Source organism: Mobula hypostoma, chromosome 9 (assembly GCF_963921235.1).
Source record: "Mobula hypostoma chromosome 9, sMobHyp1.1, whole genome shotgun sequence".
NCBI classification, from domain to species: domain Eukaryota; kingdom Metazoa; phylum Chordata; class Chondrichthyes; order Myliobatiformes; family Myliobatidae; genus Mobula; species Mobula hypostoma.
In genome coordinates this window covers 44,719,109-44,740,919 of record NC_086105.1, presented here as the reverse complement: position 1 = coordinate 44,740,919, position 21,811 = coordinate 44,719,109, and the positions used below count along the sequence as shown (strand labels likewise).

The 21,811-nt window shown below is 41.2% G+C and overlaps 2 protein-coding genes across 4 annotated transcripts in view; both read right to left on the bottom strand.

The window, feature by feature from the left end:
* Positions 1-5,734, bottom strand: part of LOC134351693 (protein FAM3C-like) — a 40,093-nt gene extending 34,359 nt beyond the window's left edge. The window contains exons 1-2 of one of the 3 annotated variants that reach the window (XM_063058205.1): positions 5,569-5,734; positions 2,709-2,880 (exon numbers count right to left, since the gene is read on the bottom strand). The gene's annotated coding sequence lies outside the window, so the exon portion shown is untranslated. Of the gene's footprint in view, positions 1-2,708; positions 2,881-5,362; positions 5,427-5,568 lie in introns of those variants that run through there. The other 2 variants (XM_063058204.1, XM_063058206.1) reach the window with 2 other exon arrangements.
* A 9,280-nt stretch (positions 5,735-15,014) lies between these two features.
* Positions 15,015-21,811, bottom strand: part of LOC134351692 (sortilin-like) — a 118,147-nt gene continuing 111,350 nt past the window's right edge. The window contains exon 21 of the mRNA XM_063058203.1: positions 15,015-17,899. Coding sequence (XP_062914273.1) covers positions 17,885-17,899 — 15 coding nt within the window. The 3' untranslated portion in view covers positions 15,015-17,884. The remainder of the gene's footprint in view (positions 17,900-21,811) is intronic.

The window sequence follows — 21,811 nt, the reverse complement described above, 5'->3', positions numbered from 1 at the left end:
TGATTTGAATTTTAAGGATTGAAATTCCAGTGCAGATCCCCTCTCCACCGTGATTTCACTCATAATTTTTTGCCAACATAACCCATGATTTGTTTTAGTGATTAAAAATCTACATGAAGGGAGGACACCAACACTAACAAACCTCTTACACTACAGTCAAATCTTAGGGCCATCTGTAATATTGAACAGGAAACAACAAGACAGCTTACACTTCATTGATTGCTTTAACAAATTTCATTTGCAATGACGAGTCTGAGTGGATACATGTGCTTGTGTTTGTTTGTCTCCCAATCTGCTATGTACAGGTGACATTTGCACATACTCTGAAGCTGGGATCCAAGGCCAGCATCAATATTTTCAAAGTCTCTTACTTTCATTAATGGGTCTCCTCAAATTGTAGGAGCAATCAAAGAAGTTGGTGTCAAAACGACTTATAATTTATTGAAACTGGTGCCCACCAGAGACCAGACAAAGCTGATCGTCAAAAATATGATTTTGTGTCAGCCTTATACACCTTTCCACATCTGTGATATGCAGAAAACTTAATTAAAAATGTTTTGATCGTTACACTTCTTCATATATATCGCTACACAGAAGACTTAGTTAACAGTAAAACTATGCTTTGGTTACAGAATATAACACTTAAATTTCCACAAGTTTAATTTAGTCAACAGCAAGTTCTTGCCACAATAGTAGCATGCTATAAGACAATTAAGTCTCTTTATTTTTGTTGATCTGTATCAGCAGCATCCTGTTTTCACATCAGTACAAGCAACATTCTATTTCACCAGTTTTTAACCCTCTGTAGTCTTACCCCTACAACAGACCAACTCCCAAATTTCAGGAGCAAACCATTTGAGAGAGGCTGGCACTGACGATGAAATTCACTGTCACCTTCAATGTGTTAGTTAGGACAGCAATGCAGATTAAGACTTCAGATCTAGCACAAAAGTTGATCCCCTGAAGCTGCATTGACCCCTGCTCTCCTCTATCATACCGAGAGCGCGCTGGACTAATCTACAAAGTACCAACACCATCTCCACAAAAATCTTACAAATTTACTAGATGGACAAGTGATCCAATATCATTGCCCTCTCTGAAGGTCAACATTCCCAGTATTGATATCATGGCACTTACATGCCTTGCTCTTTAAATCACTCCAAGCTCTCTCAGGGGAACTGTTTACCAGATAGAGTATGCGGTCAAACACCCCCTGAAGAACTGCAACATCCTTACTGACCCTAATCTATGACGTAGAAAAGTGGAGAAGAGACATTCAGGATGTTATTGAGCACAGAAGCCGAGCATTACAGGAGGAGAAGGAAGAGTGCACTACCCACCCACTCTACTGACCACTTCCTGACCCATTTGTTGAAGAGTATGCTACTCTAATGTTGACCTCATCAGCCCCAGCAGAACCATAACAAAAGCAAGCCAAGCAGATTTATCCAGGTGTGGGGGGGGGGGTACTTTCGCTGAAAAGATGAACCTTTTGCCTGAATTTGGCTTGCAGTCAATGGTGTACATTTGTTAAGAGAAAAGGAACACAATTCAAAGATCTACTGTACAAAAAACATCAAAGTTGCTGGTGAACGCAGCAGGCCAGGCAGCATCTCTAGGAAGAGGTGCAGTTGACGTTTCAGGACGAAGGGTCTTGGACTGAAACGTCGACTGTACCCCTTCCTAGAGATGCTGCCTGGGCTGCTGCATCCACCAGCAACTTTGATGTGTGTCGCTTGAATTTCCAGCATCTGCAGAACTCCTCGTGTCAAAGATCTACTGTAATGTGAGCTTAATATATGCAAAGCTGAGCACAATAATTCACATTGCAGCTAAGTACTTTAAGCCCCTGACTTCATATTAGACAATCTCCAGAGAAAACAATCTTAGGGATTCATGGCACTGAACAAAAAAAAACACATTTTATTAACTGGAGTTCATAATGTTCCAATAATAGTAATATAATTTTATATTAATGCAAGTTTTGAGCTGGGAGTAAGACAGAATGATTTTTCTTACAGCAATTATTCTTTTCATTCCATCCCCTAAGATAGTAAGTATACCCAATACCACACTGTTCATTGTACATAGTCTGAGAAGCTGGAAACAAAGAATATGTCCTCAAGGGGTTTTTATTTCTCATGTTTCCTACTTTGCCGAACAATTAATACAGCTAACTAAGATCAATTTAAGCCATCCATAACAGGTTCATCCACATTCAAAAGATGTACCAGTTAATAGCCTAATTGATTATTTTAAATTGCCCTGTCAGGGTTAAATAGGTGGGTTGCTGGGTGATGCAGGTCATTGGGCCGATCAGCATTGTATCTGAATAACATTACACTGATAGGCAGGAGGCAAAATGTGCTGGATTCAAACATTGTATCCTCAGAGTCCCACTGGAGCTTCTCAAAGTGGTGAGCGGTATGGCTGGGTTTGGTGGCATCAGTTTTTCCACCAACAAAATTGGTGAAGCCTAACACCTGGAAACAGTGAAATTCTGTCAGTTTGTAAAATGGAACAATCACTTACAGAATGAAGGTGAGCGTGATCATTGCCTGAGTGCATTGGTCATAGCTCTGAGACTAAAACCAAAAGGGGGCAGTGATTTGAAGTACTGGTATCTGGCAGTTTCACCAGAAGCTTAAGAGTGGATACAATGACAATAGCGAACAGCAAACAAAATAACAGGACCGGTCTTCACTTACAATTCCAAAAATGTCAGTTTGCTGCAACCTCAATATGAGGCACTCCAAAGATCGGGCGATTAGGTGGATTTTCAGTGATAAAGCAGCTGAGGCAGCAGAAAACCACCGTAAAACAGGATTCAAATGGCACAATCCAAAAAGGAGCAAGCAGAGCTGTTTATCATTTGCTGGCCTAAGAGCGACAGAAAATGTAAAAGAAATGTTACTGTTTAAACGGGGCAAAGGATTTTTTTTTTTGCTTTTAATTAATAACGAGTTTGCATCAAATATAGCTCAATAGTTCAAAAAATGGTCTGGCTGCAATTACTTAGGGAAGCCTGGATATCCAGAGGATTTTTAAATAAATCTGAGGGTTTGTTTATAAACAAAGATACCACAGGAAACAGTGGAATCATGACAGATGAGAGATAGGCAAGGCACTGAAAGATGCAGTCTTAGTGTAGACAAATGGGATTAATGCAGATGGGCAAAAAGATCGGCATGGACTTTCTGTGCTGTACAATTCTATGGCTCCTTCTTCAAAGCTCTGGAATGGAGATCATCAAGTTCTGTCAGTGATTATTTTCAGGTTTATTAACATTTCTACTAGTATTGTGGGTGGTAGGATAGAGGTATGTCTCCATCCAAGGAGCTGTAAGGTGCTCCTTCCTTCCACTGGCCTGCAGGTCACCCTTGGGCAAGATGTAAATCCCGATCAGGGTCATGTGAAGCCATGGGAGCAGGTGGTGGATGGTCATATGAGCAGCTGGTGCACTGAAGTCCTGGTTATGCAACCACTGATGCCAGGCAGACAACCTCTGAAGAGCATTGATAATGGCTGGGGTCACCGTCTTGTGAAGACACTGCCCAAAGAAGGTGGCAATAGCAAACCATTTCTGCATAAAAATTTGCCAAGAACAACCATTATCATGGAAAGACCATGATCGCTACGTCATACAACATGGCACATAATGAAGCGTGACTAGTATTTCTAATACATTTAATTTCATCATTTGCAACAGAACCTAGGTTTTCCAGCATTTCTGAGAAATTATTTTTGTGAATTCAGACATAAAATATGTTTAAGCTCTGCTATTTCCTTGTTCCCATTGTAATTTCTTCCATCTCATCCAACATATTTATCAATGCTATTAATTATAAACACTGGCAGAACTTTGTTGGTTTACTCCAACTGGTTACATCACTGTCTGGTATGGAGGGGCCACTGCACAGGATCGGAAAAAGCTGCATAAAGTTGTAAACTCTGCCAGCTCCATCATGGGCACTGACCTCCCGAGCATCCAGGACAACTTCAAATAGCAACGTCTCAAAAAGTCAGCTTCCATTACAAAGGACCCCCCACCCAATGCCCTCTTCTCATTGTTACTATCAAAGAGGTGGCATAAGAGCCTGAAGACACACACTCAATGTTTCAGAAACAGGTTCTTCCCCACCTCCATCAGATTTCTGAATGGACAATGAACCCATGAACATTTCCTCAGTAATTTTTCCTCTTATTTTGCACTACTTATTTAATTCCTTTATATATATATATATATATATATATATATATATGTGTGTGTGTGTATATTATACACACACACACACTTCTTGTTGTCATTCGCAAACAACAGGAATTCTGCAGATGCTGGAAATTCAAGCAACATACATCAAAGTTGCTGGTGAACGCAGCAGGCCAGGCAGCATCTATAGGAAGAGGCGCAGTTGACGTTTCAGGCCGAGACCCAGTTGTCATTCACAGTTTTTACTTTGTATTGCAATGTCCTGCTGCCACAAAGGAACACATTTCACAATATATCACACACGATTCTGATTCACATTTCATTTTCCACAGTAATTTCCTCGTCATATTCACTGAATTGCAAACAATCCCAGCCCTGATGCTTCATTTTATTCTTTCACTTTTGTTTTAACATTCCTATATTTTAAAAATTATGTTCTACCTTATTAGTCATTCTATGCCCAATGTACGTTTACCACAAAATAACTAATTATTTCTTTAAATGTTACCAAGTGCCTGAATGCTATCATGCAGTTTTGCAATCTATCAAGCAGTTTTGCAATCTATCAACCGGCTCGAAACGGTTCTTTAAATGCTAATCATCTTCCTTCGGTTAGTCCTGACGAAGGGTCTCGGCCTGAAACGTCGACTGCACCTCTTCCTAGAGATGCTGCTTGGCCTGCTGCGTTCACCAGCAACTTTGATGTATGTTGCTTGAATTTCCAGCATCTGCAAAATTCCTGTTGTTTGCATTGCCTTATTATCACAGCTTTATTACTATTAAACCTTTACAGTCAACCCAACCCGCTGCACACGCCTTATGTTCTGTACTTAACACTGGAAACCTCAGGCTAGGCTTTTACAGCATCACATTCAATGTAAAATTGTATCGTGTTCTCGTCACTGCTGCTTAGAAGCTACATGCAAACTAAATAATTAACTCTACCCCTTCGCACAGTTGTAGATCTAAAACAGGCAATTCGTTCACACATCCTATACTTATATTAGCAGTTTAAGTTGCCCATGATAACCACATAACCACCTCCGGCGTATGAACTTGTAATTTCCTCACGTGTTCCTCCTTCACAATTACTATTTGGGGACCAACAAACAATTCCCACCCACGTTTACTGCACCCCTTGACTTCACCCACCCGCTGCCACCTCTCGGTCGGCGCCACACCAGCGCTTTCCTTGCGACCTGCCCTGCCGACAGTGTGGAAGGGTTGGGGGACAAGGTTCCGAGACGCGCCATCAGGTTAGTAGTAAGGGACCAGAAAAGGAGGGGCTCCGAGCGTGATGGGAGAGGCCGAGTGCAGAATGGGAGGGGGTGGGGGAAGAAAGGGGATCACCTACTGACCTGCAGCCCAGACAATGTGCTGTCTCTTCGCAGCTCCCAGTGCCTCGAACTCTCACTCCGCTGCTCCCATCTGTCCTGGCAAAACGGGATTAGGCGCCCACCCCTTGGCGGCTCTCCGCCAACATTCCACGCCACTGCCTGGCGACTGGCCACCCTCCCTCACCACCGCCCGCTGGCGACTGGCCGCCCTCCCTCACCACCGCCCCCTGGCGACTGGCCGCCCTCCCTCACCACCGCCCCCTGGCGACTGGCCGCCCTCCCTCACCACCGCCCCCTGGCGACTGGCCGCCCTCCCTCACCACCGCCCCCTGGCGACTGGCCGCCCTCCCTCACCACCGCCCCCTGGCGAATGGCTGCCCTCCCTCAACACAGTTGCCTCGTGTCTGGCTGCCCTCCCTCAACACCGCCACCTGGAGACTGGCTCCCACCCCTACTTCAACACAGTTGCCCGGCGTCTGGCTGCTCTCCCTCCACACCACCACCTGGCGTCTGGCTGCCCTCCTGCTTCAACACCGCCACCTGGCGACTGGCTCCCACCCCTACTTCAACACAGTTGCCCGGCGTCCGGCTGCCCTCCCTCCACACCGCCACCTGGCGAGCGGCTGCCCTCCTGCTTCAACACAGCCGCCCGCCCTCCCGAGACACCGGCGGCCTGCGTTCACTCAGCGCCCTGAGCGCTTCCGAAAATGCCACCAGCGAAAGATGAGCGGGACAGCGCACAGTATCCATCAACGAAAACAAATTAGATTTGTAGACGAAACGAGTAGCAGGAACAAAATGATGGAAATCCGCAACCCCACTGGTAAATCTGAGAATGTCCCACCCACTGTGTTTGCTTAAAACCAGTGGAACTTTCTACGAACGATGACATATTTCAGCAGGTTTGTTTTCGTTAGGACTTCTTTCCATAATTTATTTATTTTTCTGGACCTGGACGTCGCTGGCACAAATTAACAACCTCAAACTACCCTTGAAATATGGTGGTTATCCGCCTTAACCACTGTGAAGGTTGGCTAGAGAGTTCTGAGTTTAGAAGATCTGGCGCTATTTTTCCATATTAGTGTTGTGCAGTTCGGGGGGCGACCCATTGTAGGCAATAAAAGCGAGTTGTTGCATAAACTCAGCCTTCATCTGGACCAGTGGTCCCCAAACTTTGTTGGGTTTCCGCCCCCTTGGCTCCTAGACCCAATTTCTTTCTGGCCATTACACAAAAAAACTTTATAAAATTAATTTGCAATGCACAGTGAAAAAAAAGGAACTGCAAATTCAAAGCAGTGACAAGTAATTGTAAAAATATTCAAAACTATTTAAAACTACAAATAAAATAATTTCTTTTTTAATTCTAATAAAAAAATTTCATCAACAATTTTAGAGGATACATCAGTAGTTGAACTATTCACTTCATTGATTTTCACCTTTCAATGAGATGGATGGGCTTGATGCAGTGATATCCCCTTCTCAATATCATACTGAGTGTCATTCCGAAGGAGTCTCTGATTCCCACATTCAGTAGTTTGCAGTCTGTTTCGATGTGTTGAAAGAAGTTGAATGACTGCACTGAAACTGTGCTCCATAAACTGCGCCTCTTCCTATAGATGCTGCTTGGCCTGCTGCGTTCACCAGCAACTTTGATGTATGTTGCTTGAATTTCCAGCATCTGCAGAACTCCTGTTGTTTGCGTCCATAAAATATGATGTTGGAAAGGCAATACAGTATAGACCTTTTTCCACAGTGCAGGGTAACATGCAGAGATTTCTTTCTGTAACCACCAAGTCTCGATAAGACTTTTCAACCTTGGCTTCAGTTCAGTCATTTTGTAGCAACATCAGTTCCTCCTCCATCCATCCTGTTAATTCCATATTATAACTGTTCAACAACCTGGCACTCAACGTCAGTAAGACGAAAGAGCTGATTGTGGACTTCAAGAAGGGTAAGATGAAGGAATACATACCAGTCCATATAAAGGGATCAGAAGTGGAGAGAGTGAGCAGTTTCAAGTTCCTGGGTGTCAAGATCTCTGAGGATCTAACCTGGTCCCAACATATCGATGCAGTTATTAAGAAGGCAAGACAGTGCTATACTTCATTAGAAGTTTGAAGAGATTTGGTATGTCAACAAATACACTCAAAGACTTCTATAGATGTACCGTGGAGAGCATTCTGACAGGCTGCATCACGGTCTGGTATGGCGGGCGGGGTGGGGGTTGCTACTGCACGGGACTGAAAGAAGCTGTAGAGGGTTGTAAATCTAGTCAGCTCCACCTTGGGTACTAGCCTACAAAGTACCCAGGACATCTTCAAGGAGTGGTGTCTCAGAAAGGCAGCATCCATTATTAAGGACCCCCAGCACCCAGGGCATGCCCTTTTCTCACTGTTACCATCAGGTAGGAGATACAGAAGCCTGAAGGCACACACTCAGCAATTCAGGAATAGCTTTTTCCCCTCTGCCATCTGATTTCTAAATGGATATTGAACCCTTGGACACTACCTCACTTTTTAAATTATATAGTATTTCTGTTTTTGCATGATTTTAAATGTATTCAATATACGTATACTGTAATTGATTTATGTATGATTATAATTTTGTTTTTTTCCCTTCTATATTACGCATCGCATTGAACTGCTGCTGCTAAGTTAAAAAATTTCACGTCACATGCCGGTGATAATAAACCTGATTCTGATTCTGATTTATTACCCAATCTGCATTTGGATCGACAGAAGATCCTGAAATCACTCTAAGATGTCTTTATGCAGTTCACCTAGGTGGGCACAGTACACTTGAATATCATCATCTGCTATTCTTTTTTGCTGTTCCATCTCGGAGAGGCTTGGAAATTGAAAAAGGTCACAATGGCCAAAGGGTTAACTTGGACAGAAATGTGGAGACACACATAAAATGCTGGAGGAACTCAGCAGGCCAGGCAGCATCTGTGGACAAAAGTACAGTTGAAGGTTTTCTCTTGTTTGAGAAATGTGGTGACAACTGATTTGACTTTGATGCGATCCACCTCATTCCCTTGCAATTGAAGATTGATTTTATTAAACTTTGCAAATAATTCTGGCAAATATGTGATGTCATGTTGAATATTCTTGAGTTGCTTACTGAACAACCCAAAATGTTGATTGTCCATTTCCCTCCATAGATAAGGTCAAAGTTGAGTTTATTGTCTCATTCACAGATGCACTGAAAAACATACAACAGCATCACAGGCACATAGCATCATTTCAGTAGCATCCACAAGAAACACATTAAACATAAATTATACACATCTCATTAAGATTGAGATAATCTTTTTCATATCTTTATCCCGTACCATTCTCTCATGAACCCTTCTTTCCTATTCCTCAATTCATATTTATCTCTTCTCTCTCCTGTTCTCTTCATGCCTGACCTGAGCTCATTTTGTTTGTGACACCCACCCCCTGCTTCCTTTATTCTATTCCTACGAAATTGCTGTTACGTGACATTCTTAACAATTCTCTCCGTTGCTCTATCAAATTGTTTGCTGTTGTCCGACCTCAAAAATAAATATTTGACCACCCTTCTAACACACTACAGCCCACTTTCAACCTCTCTTTCATCTCCAAAGTCCCTGAATTTCTCTTAAGTTCCAGCACTGAGTCTCTGAGCTCTTGCAGCCAGGTCACATTGCTGGAACAGATCTTCTTAAAAGTCACAATAGACATTTATGTGAATGTGGCAGGTTAAAATATCCTTCCTTGATCTCTCTGAAGCTTTTCTTTTCTCTGATGCCTCTCCAGAAAGACTCTCAGGGCTTGCTTCTCCTAGCCAGAGAGTCCTTCCCCCCTCCTTCATAGGCTTTTATGGAAGAGGAATGCGTAAAACTCTGGAGGAATGCAGCAGGCCAGGCAGCACTCTATGGAGGGCAGTGGACAGTTGCCGTTTTTGGTCAGGACCCTTCATCTGTCCAGGCAGCACTCTATGGAGGGCAGTGGGGCAGTGGATGGTTGCCATTTTCGGTCAGGACCCTCCATCTGTCCAGGCAGCACTCTATGGAGGGCAGTGGGGCAGTGGATGGTTGCCATTTTCGGTCAGGACCCTCCATCTGTCCAGGCAGCACTCCATGGAGGGCAGTGGACGGTTGCCGTTTGCGGTCAGGACCCTTCATCTGTCCAAGTCCAGTCCACTTGACCCGAAATGTTGACTGTTCATTACTCTCCATAGATACTGCCTGACCTGCTGACGTCCTTCAGCCTTTTGTGTGTCGCTCCAGATTGCAGCACCTGCACTCTTGTCTCTCCACCTTCTATGAAAGAGGCCCTGTGCTTGCACTCCTCTGCTTCACAAATTGGAAACTCAGTCAAACGCTAATAGAATACTCAGTCTCATGTCATTTCACTTGTGAAGATACTTGAAGATTTAAACTAACAAAATGTTAACAAACTAACAAAGTGCTTTAATGCAACAAGAAAAACCTGGTTAGAGTGAGAATATTCTCTACCAGATGCCTATTATCTTACAACCAAAACTAGTTTATCCAGTTCAACAACACTGAGGCTAATTGACTGCATACTGCAATTCCTTATTAGTATATACAAGCAATACTAAAACCACATTCATTTCCAGAGAAATCTTCACCTCAGCAATTGTTACAGCTCTGAGGCGACCCCAATGAACTCTTCTTCAGTGGATTCCTAAGAAACCTGCAGATAGTTGAAGAACACACACCAAGTGCTGGAGAAACTCAGCAAGTGAAGCAGCAAACAACAGGAATTCTGCAGATGCTGGAAATTCAAGTAACACACATCAAAGTTGCTGGTGAACGCAGCAGGCCAGGCAGCATCTCTAGGAAGAGGTGCAGTCGACTGTACCTCTTCCTAGAGATGCTGCCTGGCCTGCTGCGTTCACCAGCAACTTTGATGTGTGTTAAGTCAAGCAGCATCTATGGAGGGGAATAAATGGTCAACGTTTTGGACCGAGAAGGATGGGGGCATAAACCTGAATAAGAAGGTGGGGGAGTGGAAGAGTACAAACTGGCAGGTGATAGGTGGGGGGGGGGGAAGGAGAATGGTTGGAGAGGGGGAATTGAGTAAGAAGTTGGGAGGGGATAGACGGAAAAGGTAAAGGGCTGAAGACAGAGGAATAGGATAGGAGAGAACAGATGGAAGGAGGACGGGCACCAGAGGGAGATGATAGGTGAGAAGAGAAGGGTTGAGAGTGGAACCAGAATGAGAAATGGAAAAGAGAGAGGAGGAAGGGGAAACATTACCAGAAATTAGAAAAATCTATGTTAATTGCATTTAGCACAATAAATTGTAATTAACAAGAAGTAATTGAAGACCTCTTTTCAAATTCTACAATGAGATTAAGCAACATTTACTTGAAATCCATGCAGTCAGAATGATTTGAGGTTATGAAAGCCTGTATGTATTTGGAACGGGTGTTCACCAAATATGCCAGTCCCATAAATGAGCCTATACTAGCCCAGGAACTGCACATGATTTCTGTATGTGGCCACCACTCTGTGTTCATTCCATAGGTATAAAAATGGACACTATGAGCATGTACACCTGATTTGCAGGCAACCACATAACCAACATTAACATGGAATACTGTAATCAACCAACCAGGCCTTTGTTAGATTTGATGCCCAAAAGATGGTGCACTGATAGAAGCTTTGAAGGAGATGGCTTCAGATACTAGATGCTCTGGTTATCACCTCCCAAGTTTCTGTAATTTGTAGAATTTGTGGACTGGATAACAGCAAACGTGACATTACTATTTGGGAAAGAATGGAGATAGAAAACAGGCCTGTTAGCTTAACATCTGTGGTAGATAAATTACCAGAATGCAAAACAAAGGATGTAATTATGGAACTCCTTGGAAAAATAATAGGAGTGAAGCAGAGCTAACGTGGATCTATGAAGGGGAAATCACACTTGACTAAGTTGTAGGAGTTCTTTCAGATTGCATTCTCAGGGGTTCAGAAAGGTTGGTTAACATGTTTATAGAGTATGAAAATGGGTGTAATGTACTGACATGGATTAAGAATTGGCCATTGGGCAGAAAGCAGACAGTAGGAATAATTAGCTCCTTCACAGGTTGACAGGCTGCACTGGTGCCTGGGCTATTTGCAAATGATATCAATGATTTGTTTAACTGTGATAAAGAATCATATAGTATGGAAATAGGCAATTTGTCTTAACTTGTTCATTGCTACTCAAGTTGTGAGAACAGAGGAAAGCATAGAGAGTCTTCGGAGAATATAGTTAAGCTGTGAGTGTAGGTAAGACCATGGCAGATGGAATGTAATGTGTAAAGATGACAGGCAAGCCACTTCGGTGGAGATGATGAAAGATTGGGTTGTGATAATGTTCAGTAAAGACTAAATGTGCTTTCAGTCACTGAAATTCAACATATAGGTATGACAGGAGATTAAGTGGGAATTTATTCTTTAGACTTGAGTAAACTGTAAGGAAATTTTATAGAAACTTACAAATTCTTAATGGGCTGGGTAGGCTAGGTGCAGGGACGATATTTCCCCCTGACTAACGACTGCTAAGCACAGCTCAAACATCATTGATTAATTCACAGATGAAATCACTGTTGGTAAAATCTCAGATGGCGATGTGGAGGCTGGCTGAGTTTACAACCCTCAACAGGAGTGAGAAAGGCTGATTGAGTGGTGTCAGAATAACAACTTTGCACTCAATATCACAAGACCAAGGGAATGATTGTGGACTTCAGGAAGGGGAAGTCAGGCGAACATGTCCTAGTTGAGGGGTCAGCAGTGGAAAGGTTAGCAACTTTAAGTTCCTGGGTATCATCATCCCAGAGGATCTGTCCTGGGCCCAACTCATTGATGCAATCACAAAGAAGGCTCGACTTCAGTAGGAGTTTGAGGAGATTTGCTGTGTCACCACAGATAGTTGCTAATTTCTGTAGATGTACAGTGGAGAACACCTGCCTGGTCACATCAGAGCCTGGTGTGGAGGCTCCAATGCACAGGATCACAAGGTTGTGGAGCAGGGGTTCCCAACCTTTGTTATGCCATGGACCTCTACCATTAACTAAGGGGTCTGTGGACCCTCCTGTAGAAGGTTGTACACTCAGCCAGCTCAACTACAGGCACAAACTTCCCAGCTATCAGGAACATCTTCAAGAGGAAATGCCTCAAGAAGGGAAATCCATCATTAAGGACCCTCACCTTCTGGGACGTGCCCTCTTTGTATTATTGCCATCACGGAGGAGGTACAGAAGGCCGAAGACACACACTCAGCAATTCAGGAAAAGCTTCTTCCCCTCTGATATAAGATTTCTATACGATCCATAAGCCCAATCAACCGCATTATTCCTTTTCATTTTGCACTATTTATGTATTTAATCATTTTTAGTAATTTTACGTCCTTGCATTGTAGTGCTGCCACAAAGCAACACATTTCATGTTATATAAGACAGTGATGATAAACCTGATTCTGACTCTGAGACCAGTTTGAGAATAAGGAGGCCAACTTGGACCGAGATACTGTAAATCAAGATTTCTTCAATTTAGGGAAGGTGAACTTTTGAATTCTCTACCCCTGGCAATTGTGTAAGCTCGGCTGAAAATGCTGAAAACAAACCTGTTGATTTATCGCCAACATTGAGACCATCATTATACCTGCTACATCCCTCCCTTTAGTTCCATACCATCTTCTAAGGAACACTCCTGTCCAAGCCCTAAAATCACATTTATCTCCTTTGTTTCTTTTCTCCCTTCATCCAGAACTGCATTGTAAGGAACTCAGAGAATATGGGGATGTTGCAGGAAAGAACAGCTGAGGTAAAAGGTTGCCATTCCACTGGGAAGCCAGTAATGTTAATCATTACGTGAGTGGTAAACGTTGTCCTGGGATACTGGGCAGCTGGATGGAGTTGGTGTGAGTGTGAGGATGGAGAGGGAAAGGGTGGTGGGTAGTTGTGTGAAATGGGAAACCTCCCCATTTTTGTTCAGTATATTGAGGGACCTTTAAAGCCTCGTTTGTGTGACAACTCTGATAATACACCACTGCTATAAACTGCATCAGGGTAACACTCCCAATCACGTTCACAAATCTCTCGAAGAGCTTTGAACCCACAACCCCTGGATTCTGAGGTGAAGGTGCTGTGACTGAACCATAGCTGTGAAGGAAGACAAACCAGATTTATTTGTTCCTCAGTTGGTAAGGTGAACATTTTCTTACTCTGTGAACAGTCAGTGTAATGATACTTATGCATAAGTAATTAATAAAGCATAATTTATTCAGCAGTTGCAAGACCAACATTTACCTATTTGACAACTGACAAAGAAAATCAGCTTAGCTTGAACACACAGTACAAATACCATGTCCAATTATTTCAGGAATTATAAAAGTTCACAGCATTAATATTTTTAGAACGGGAAGTGCTTCATTGTCTTATGATTGATGGCTGTTGGTAGAGGGAAGAAAAGGCAGTGGACAGTTTCTCAAACATCCTCAGCTTTTGAGGTAAATGCCGGGCCCATTGTGAATTCACTTTAGGATATTTCTCACACAAATGCCTTTCTCTCTTTGCCATTGCTTAACTGATACCATGTATGGAAATGCACAGGCACTGTCCAAACACAGTTGCAGCCTGTGGCACAAGATGAGACTCTAACAAACCTCCCCCTCCAATGTGACTGAAGAACTTTATTTTGTAAAGAACAACTTAATTTGCAAATTCAGTTAACAGCAATTAAATACAATATTTTATTCTGCTATAAATCTTTTTTTAATAAAATTTAATTATCCTTTCTAGATAATTTCCCTATCAGAGAATATTTAAAAATATATTTTCTATGAAATCTATTATAAAGATAGAAATAACATTACTACAATAATCTTTAAGATCTAAAATGTGTGGAGACGTTCTCTGCTGTTATCCTCACAATTCAATCTACAATCATGTTGCGTTACATTTGATTAAAAAAAGGTACTTCCCTCACTCATAAGAACCAACCTTAAAACAAAATCGCTTGGCGATTTGAGGTGGCCAACTTCAGCCGTGTTTTGGTTCGCTTCCCTTTAATCTTGGGACTCATTTCTTTCAGCAGGTGGGGGGGGGGGGGTTGGTGGGAGTGCACAGGCAGCTCTGAAAGCAAGAGAAGTGCCTTATGTCTCGTTCATTACATGACTGGTGCAGGGTATTATTTATTTTCTCATCAGTCGGGCTACTTCAGTGAGACCAGAGACTGAGTTAATGTTCCAGGTCAGAGGTCCTTCGTCAGTACAGGGAAGGAGACAAAAGAAGCTTGTTAAGGAGAGTGAAGGAGGGGAAATGTCTCTCATGGGGAAAACAGTAGTGTGGATAAGCCGTAGTCAAGGTAATCAAGTCAGTTAGTAAATAGAAATAGTTAGCCAGAGAAAACAAAGAATGTAGGAGTTGCAAAACGCAGAACAGGAAGGCAATTCTACAACTTCAGGTAACTTGATTACTCTTGACTGTATCACTCATCTGTAATATTAGCTCAATTATGTTTAATCCCCCCCCCCCCCACACACACACCTTTTTTCCTTTCTTTTCTCTGGGAGTGAAGCACATGCTCAGCCTAATCTGCTCTGCATTTTGCAACTGCCTGGTTTACTCTATCAGAGATATCACCTCCACTGTCGTCTTTCACCTGAAACATTGAATCTGTTTCTCTTCCCATAGAAGCAGTCTAATTGACTTTCAGGATCCTGACATTATCAACATTATTGGTTATTTTTATGTTAAAACTTTAGAAATTTTTATTATTTATATTACTTGTTTTAATTTGAAAAGTCAAAATTGTTTGTTAGGGCAAAGCTATTTTTCCAAAAACACCCAAAGCAGCAATTGTTAATAGTATTTCATTCATGCCCATGAATCAGAGCGATATAGCATGGAAACAGATCCTCAACGTACCAAGCCCACACCAACCATCGTACAACCATTTACACTATCCCTTTCGTATTCTCCCAGTCTTCTCATAACCACTCACTTACATGCTAGGGGCAATTTAATTGTGGCCATTTACCGATCAACCCACATCTTTAAGATATGGTAGGAAAGTCATGCTGTCATATAGGACAATGTGCAAGCCTCACATCGCTGGCACCCAAAGTCAGGATTGAACCTGGGTCTCTGGTATTGTGCCACCAGTTCAAGAGTGAATTACTGCATTGGACACGTTATCTGACTCTCAGGTTCAGGAGAATGTGTTTTGGAGGATGACTTTTTGTTGGTCAGATTGCTCCCCATTCATTTAGTTCTTATTTTTAACATTTCATTTAGAAAGTCATCTGAAAACGAGAGGCTTGTCCACTGAACAGACGCAGTTGAGTATCGAAGTACTATATTGCCGATTGATTGGAGTGCTTAGGAATGTCAAGACATTACTAGGGGTCATCAGACATATTTTTATGTAGATCACAATTACAATATTGAATTTCATTAGATAATAGAAGATGATTACAAATAATACAAGTCAATGTGCTTTATTATTGGACTACTGTATGACAACTGTGTCCATAACTTTGGAGAGAAACGATGGGAAAAATGTTTAATGGGAGTGAGTCATAATGGTATTGATTGGAAGAGAAATTATTTAGAGAGGCTTCCGCTCTGGTGGAGGCAATGTCACAGAAAATCCTGTTCACACAGAAACCATGACATATGCAAACAGCTTTCTGTTATGTCTCTGGAAGCAGGAGGTGGGATGACAGGGGACAATTCTGAGAAAGATTTGAAGCCTTGTGATTTACAGTATCTTTTAATCAAAATAAAACGTATGTTTGAATCCTGAGCTGGAATCCCCATTATTTACAAACTATATATTAAGTGACCTCCAAGCTGAGAACCACCTCATAACTAATTTAAAAAATAGAGTACAGTACCATTTTGCATGAGAAGAAAGGATTAGCAAAAGGTGGGACTAGAATGTAATATGGAGAAGTTAAACACAGGATGATCATGGACTTAAGAAAAAAAGCTCTGGGAATATCAAAGATAAACTGAGCCTGTCAATCTGATCTTAAGGTCCCGTGGGAAAGCTGACAAGTCTCCAATTTGATTCAACTGTTGAAAACCTGAACAAAGTATGGATGACCGTGACATTTCAATTAGCTATTCAGTCAATGTATAATGCTATCGTCCAGAACACAGAAACTTGTAGTGATAGTGCTGCCTGTTATATTCCTGGATATATATATAAATCCAACAGAAATGAATTTCAGGCAGGATCTATAAAGGACAAGTGATTGGATACCGACTGTTTTGGACCACCACCGCCGCAACAACTCTAAGCTCCTATAAATTTCTACTTACAGCAAGATCTGAGTTAAGTGACGCAATCACAAAGTATAATCAAGAAACTTTTTCCCAACATTAGATGTAGTTGTTTACAAAAAACAACAATTTCTTATTAAGACACACAACACAATACAGAAAATCTCTGCATTCTTTGGTCACAATTTCAGTGGAAGGTCAGTGGAATATGCACAAATTCTGTATAATGACAGCTGGAAACACACAATATAATTTCACTGAAGGGCGGTGGGGTGATGACGTTAATCTTCTGACAATATTGTGACGGGACAATATACATAGATTTTTTTTGTTCCTACATGCCTCTTTGGAAAATAAAAGAGAATTCAGTTTTGTTGGTTTTATCAAACACAAAATATTTTTCATTGTAAGTTGAAAGTAATGGGGGGGAATGGATCTTTATATTAATTGCTGGATAGTAATCAGGTAGAATAGAGCCTATGGCCCAATGAAATGAAATTTAAATTTGATGAGTTCTATAGAGAGCAAATGATTCCCTCAATCTGATTAAGACTCGAGCAGTGAAGTCAAACATTTAATTCTGTTTGGCAATTATTCTTTTTCCTGCACAGTTTAAACAATCACTGAATATAGGCAATATATAGTAGGATAAATGTGAGGAGCCACTTTTCAAACATTGAACAATCATACATTGCTTCTGTTTTTACTGTGCATTGATTTAGATAGGAACCATTTTGCAACATCAGTTGGTTGTAAGCAAAGCCTTACCACCAATACAGGACTTGCAAAGTTTATCCTGTAAGAAAGATGCCCATTAAATTCTAGTAGCTACACGAACATAGTGACACAGTGAAAAGAATATTTTCACTTTATTAACAGTGGCACGAAAATATCTTGCTTGCAAAATGGAATAAAAATGTAGGGAAGCTGACTAGCAAGAAGAAAGCACTGTCAAGGGCATCTGGAATTGTTCTTTTTACAAGCTGATGACTGATTGAGGCAAAGTCCATCTGCAGAGTTGGGTTAGCAAATAGAGGCCACGACACCATTTAGACCAAATGCAGCCTTATTCAAGAAGATCCTAGGATGGAAAGGATAAAAGGTTGATAATAACAATATTTATAACAATAAAATCATTTAACAAGATTCATTAGATAGAAACAAAGGCAAATGGAATCATATTCAGCTAACATAAGACACTCAATAAACAATTATTTTAACATATTTAAAATCCCATCACCAAGCACTCATGGATCTGTCAGTTATATGGTGAATAAACAGCCAGTCACAGACTAATGAGAGAAAGAGCATGGAAACAGCCTGTTTGGCCTACCAAGCTCACATCCACCATTAAGCACGCATTTACACTAATCCTATTTTTAATCGCTTTTTTAAAATTCTCCCCACATTTGTGTTGACTCCCATCAGATTATTCCAGTCATCTACACCCTACGAGCACTTTATGCTGCTCGATTAACCCACCAACCCGCTCATCTTTATCACCTGGGACCAAACTCACATGGTCATAAGGAGAATCAGAATTAAAACAGGATCAGAATGGGCAAACTGCACATGTGCATCACACAAGGTCAGGAATGAACCCTATGAAACTAATTTAGCTTACGGAATACACTTTATGGAACTAATTTTGTGCCTTGTTATTTACTGTTCCAGTATTTGAACACACATTGATAATGCTGTTTAGTCATATCTTATTTCTAGAAGGAACCCATTCGGTTTATTTGTATCCATGCTATGTCTTTGAAAGATCTATGCAATGAATTGTATTTCTCTGGTCTTTCCCCAGAGCCTTGCATTAGTAAAATAGGCCCTAATAACAGAGCAGCGTTTCTCTTCCATTAGCTGCTACACTGAGTGTGCTCTCAATTTAACGGTGGACAATGCCATTGCCAGAAACCAAAGCAGCATCATTCCAGTGACCGCAGGTCTGGCAGTTTAACTTTGGAGGTAGGGACAACTATAGAAATAAGAAATTTAGTTACTGCTCATCAGGTAGTTGGATAAATGTGGACTGATTATGGAAAGTTCTCTTCGACTTGCTAAAGGCAAATCTTGTATAAGTAGCTTGAGAAATGCAGATGGTGTATATGTACTTTCAAAGGGTATTTGATGTGTTGCTTAATAGGCTTGTCATGAAGATAAACACCAACACGACAGATGGAGAAGTAGCAATGTGACAGAATATTGTGAGGGGTGTGTAGTAATTGATCTTTGGAATGGAGTGAAGTGTATTGTGTTGTTTCCTAAGTTTAGTGCCAGGACCATTATGAATTAGACTTGAATATGCTGGGCACAATTTCAGTGTTTGCAGATGACACAAAATCTGGAACCCAGAGAAGCATGATAATAGACTTCAAATGATATAGACAAGCTAGTGGAAAGGGCAGACATCCGGCAACTGAAATTTAAGTCCAAGAAACATATATCCCAGCAGTAAGATTGAAGAGAGGTAATAGTTTAAATGAATTAGGGTAATAGAGCTGATGAATTTTAAAATGATGAACAAGAAGTTTCAATAAACATTATGCACTTAATGGCCACTTTATTAGGTACAGGAGTATACTTAATAAAGTGGCCACAGGAATGGTACGTGATATGGGCTTCTGTTGCCGCAGCCAACCCACTTCAAGGTTCAACATGTCGTGTGCTCAGAGACGTTCTTCTGCACACCACTGTTGTAATGAGTGGTTATTTGAATTACTATCACCTTCCTGTTAGCTTGAATCAGTCTGGCCATTCCACTCACTGGATGTTTTTGTGTTATTTTAGACCATTCTCCGTAAACTCTAGAGACGGTTGTGTGTGAAAATCCCAGGAGATCAGCAGTTTCTGAGATAATCAACTCACTCCATCAGACACCAACGATCATTCCACGGCCTAAGTAACTTAGATCACATTTCTTCCCCATTCTGATGTTTGGTCCGAATAACAACTGAACCTCTTGACCATGTCTGCATGCTGTCACATGACTGGCCGATTAGATGTTTGTATTAATGAGCAGGTGTCCTAATAAAGTGGTCACTGAGTGTCATTTAAACAAAGAAGTTGAAAAATGTTAAAAAATGCCACTGGCATCCCCCATGCCTGGATAAATTCACCCTCATATTAAGTTTGTTTATAAGCAACCTAAAAGAACACCATTACAATATCCAGTGAATCAAGGAGTCATCACCTTTTTTAATGCCTACCATCTACATAGTACAATTTTGCATGCAATTATGGTCACAGAAAATAAACATGACATGACACTCAAAGAATTTTGGAAGGACAACATCTATTGAGGTTTGAAATGTGGGGAAATACTAATGGCTTCTGGAAAAAAAATTACTCTGAATTTTTGTACGTTTTCAAAGATCTTGACAGTGTGAAAGATAAAAATTCAATTGAGTAAGAAACTTAAACTGGAGATTGAAATTGTGAGGTTATTGCAAATTCACACACAAGATTTATTAAAATAAAGACTTGGTAGAATTAAAATCTCTTTTGATCACAGAGAAAGCCGATTATCACAGTTGAATCCAAGAGGATTACAACTCAACATCTGGCAGAGGATTTTTTCTTTAAGGACGCTGCTCAGCCTATATTGGATGAATGAGACCCAATTCTTCACACTAAGATCCATAGGGGCATCATTGATTTGCAAGAAGAAAGTTTATGAAGAGAAGAAAAAGGCCTCTATGCAATCTTCTTTTGAAAACTAATTCAGTAAGATTCAATGTGGCCAGAGCAACATTGCTCAAGATGCAGTATAAGACAACAGACAAACTGACTATTAAATTGCTTGGTTCAAAGAAGCTTGCAAAACAGATGGATAATATTATTTAGCATATCAATAACAATGATGCATTGATAGGTTTTATATGCTCAAGAACGTTAGCTTTACACCCTTACAGCATTAATGGTAGGTAGCTGGAGAACTATGCCTCCAAAATGCTTTAAGACTGCTTGTGTTGAAAGGACATCTGAAGAAATATCATATGCATGTGAAATCACCCAGTGGTAGAAAAAGGGCATAAACGTGGAGAGAAGTTCAGACTTATGGGGAGTGGTTCAGGAACAGCAAGAAGAATGATAATAAGATGGATGAATAGAATCCATTCCTCCAGCTCCAGTTTCTGTGATGGGTGACTTGCTCTTTAGTTTATAGGAATTGTACCCGTGTTTTAGAAATCCTTTGCATTAAAGAAGTGCTTTGTGTTTTAGAAAGGGTTTGAAATTGGGAAATAAACATTTAAGGTAGAAATCCTCTGCGTTCTCGATGTGTGGATTCAAAATTGTAAATAAATGAACAGTGTTTCAAACTACTTTGTTAGCTGGAAGTATCTTCTGCTTGGTAGGGAGGAGGGATCCACCACTCCAACAGTTGGTATTGGCAGCTAGAACTCGCTGTAGAGAATAAACAGGGAAGTAAACTATTCTTTGAAAATTGGGTAGTTATAGTATTATCTCCCTTTAAGTGAGAGTATTTGTGGCTATTTATATCAGGTAGGCTGAAGATCTTCGTTCAAGTTCAGAACCTTTGTGGTTTTGAATTAACAAAATCAAAGGACTAGTCTGGGATAATATCCTCACTTCTTTCTTTGATAAAATGAATCCATCTCACTGTATCATCCAGCATCAAATGCTGTCTGTGTTCCTCTGTTGTTTGAGGTTAACCGTGTATGTTGCTTCCTAGCTATCTACATTGTAAGTGCAATGCCGTCTATGGCTGATGAGACTAATACAGGAGTGGCAGACTGTTTCAAAGGTACAGGAGTGGCAGACTGTTCCAAAGGTACAGGAGTGGCAGACTGTTCCAAAGGTCACCTCTATAAACAGTCTCAGCTCTGCAGGAGATGCAGTGTTCCTTTCTACAGGCCTGTTTGTGTTCCACCAAATCAAGAATCTTTCCTTGCCCAACTTAAGGTGTTGTTTCAGGGTGCTTCTCCATCTGGCGCACGCAGTCGGCTGCAAGTTCCTCCCAGGACTTGAC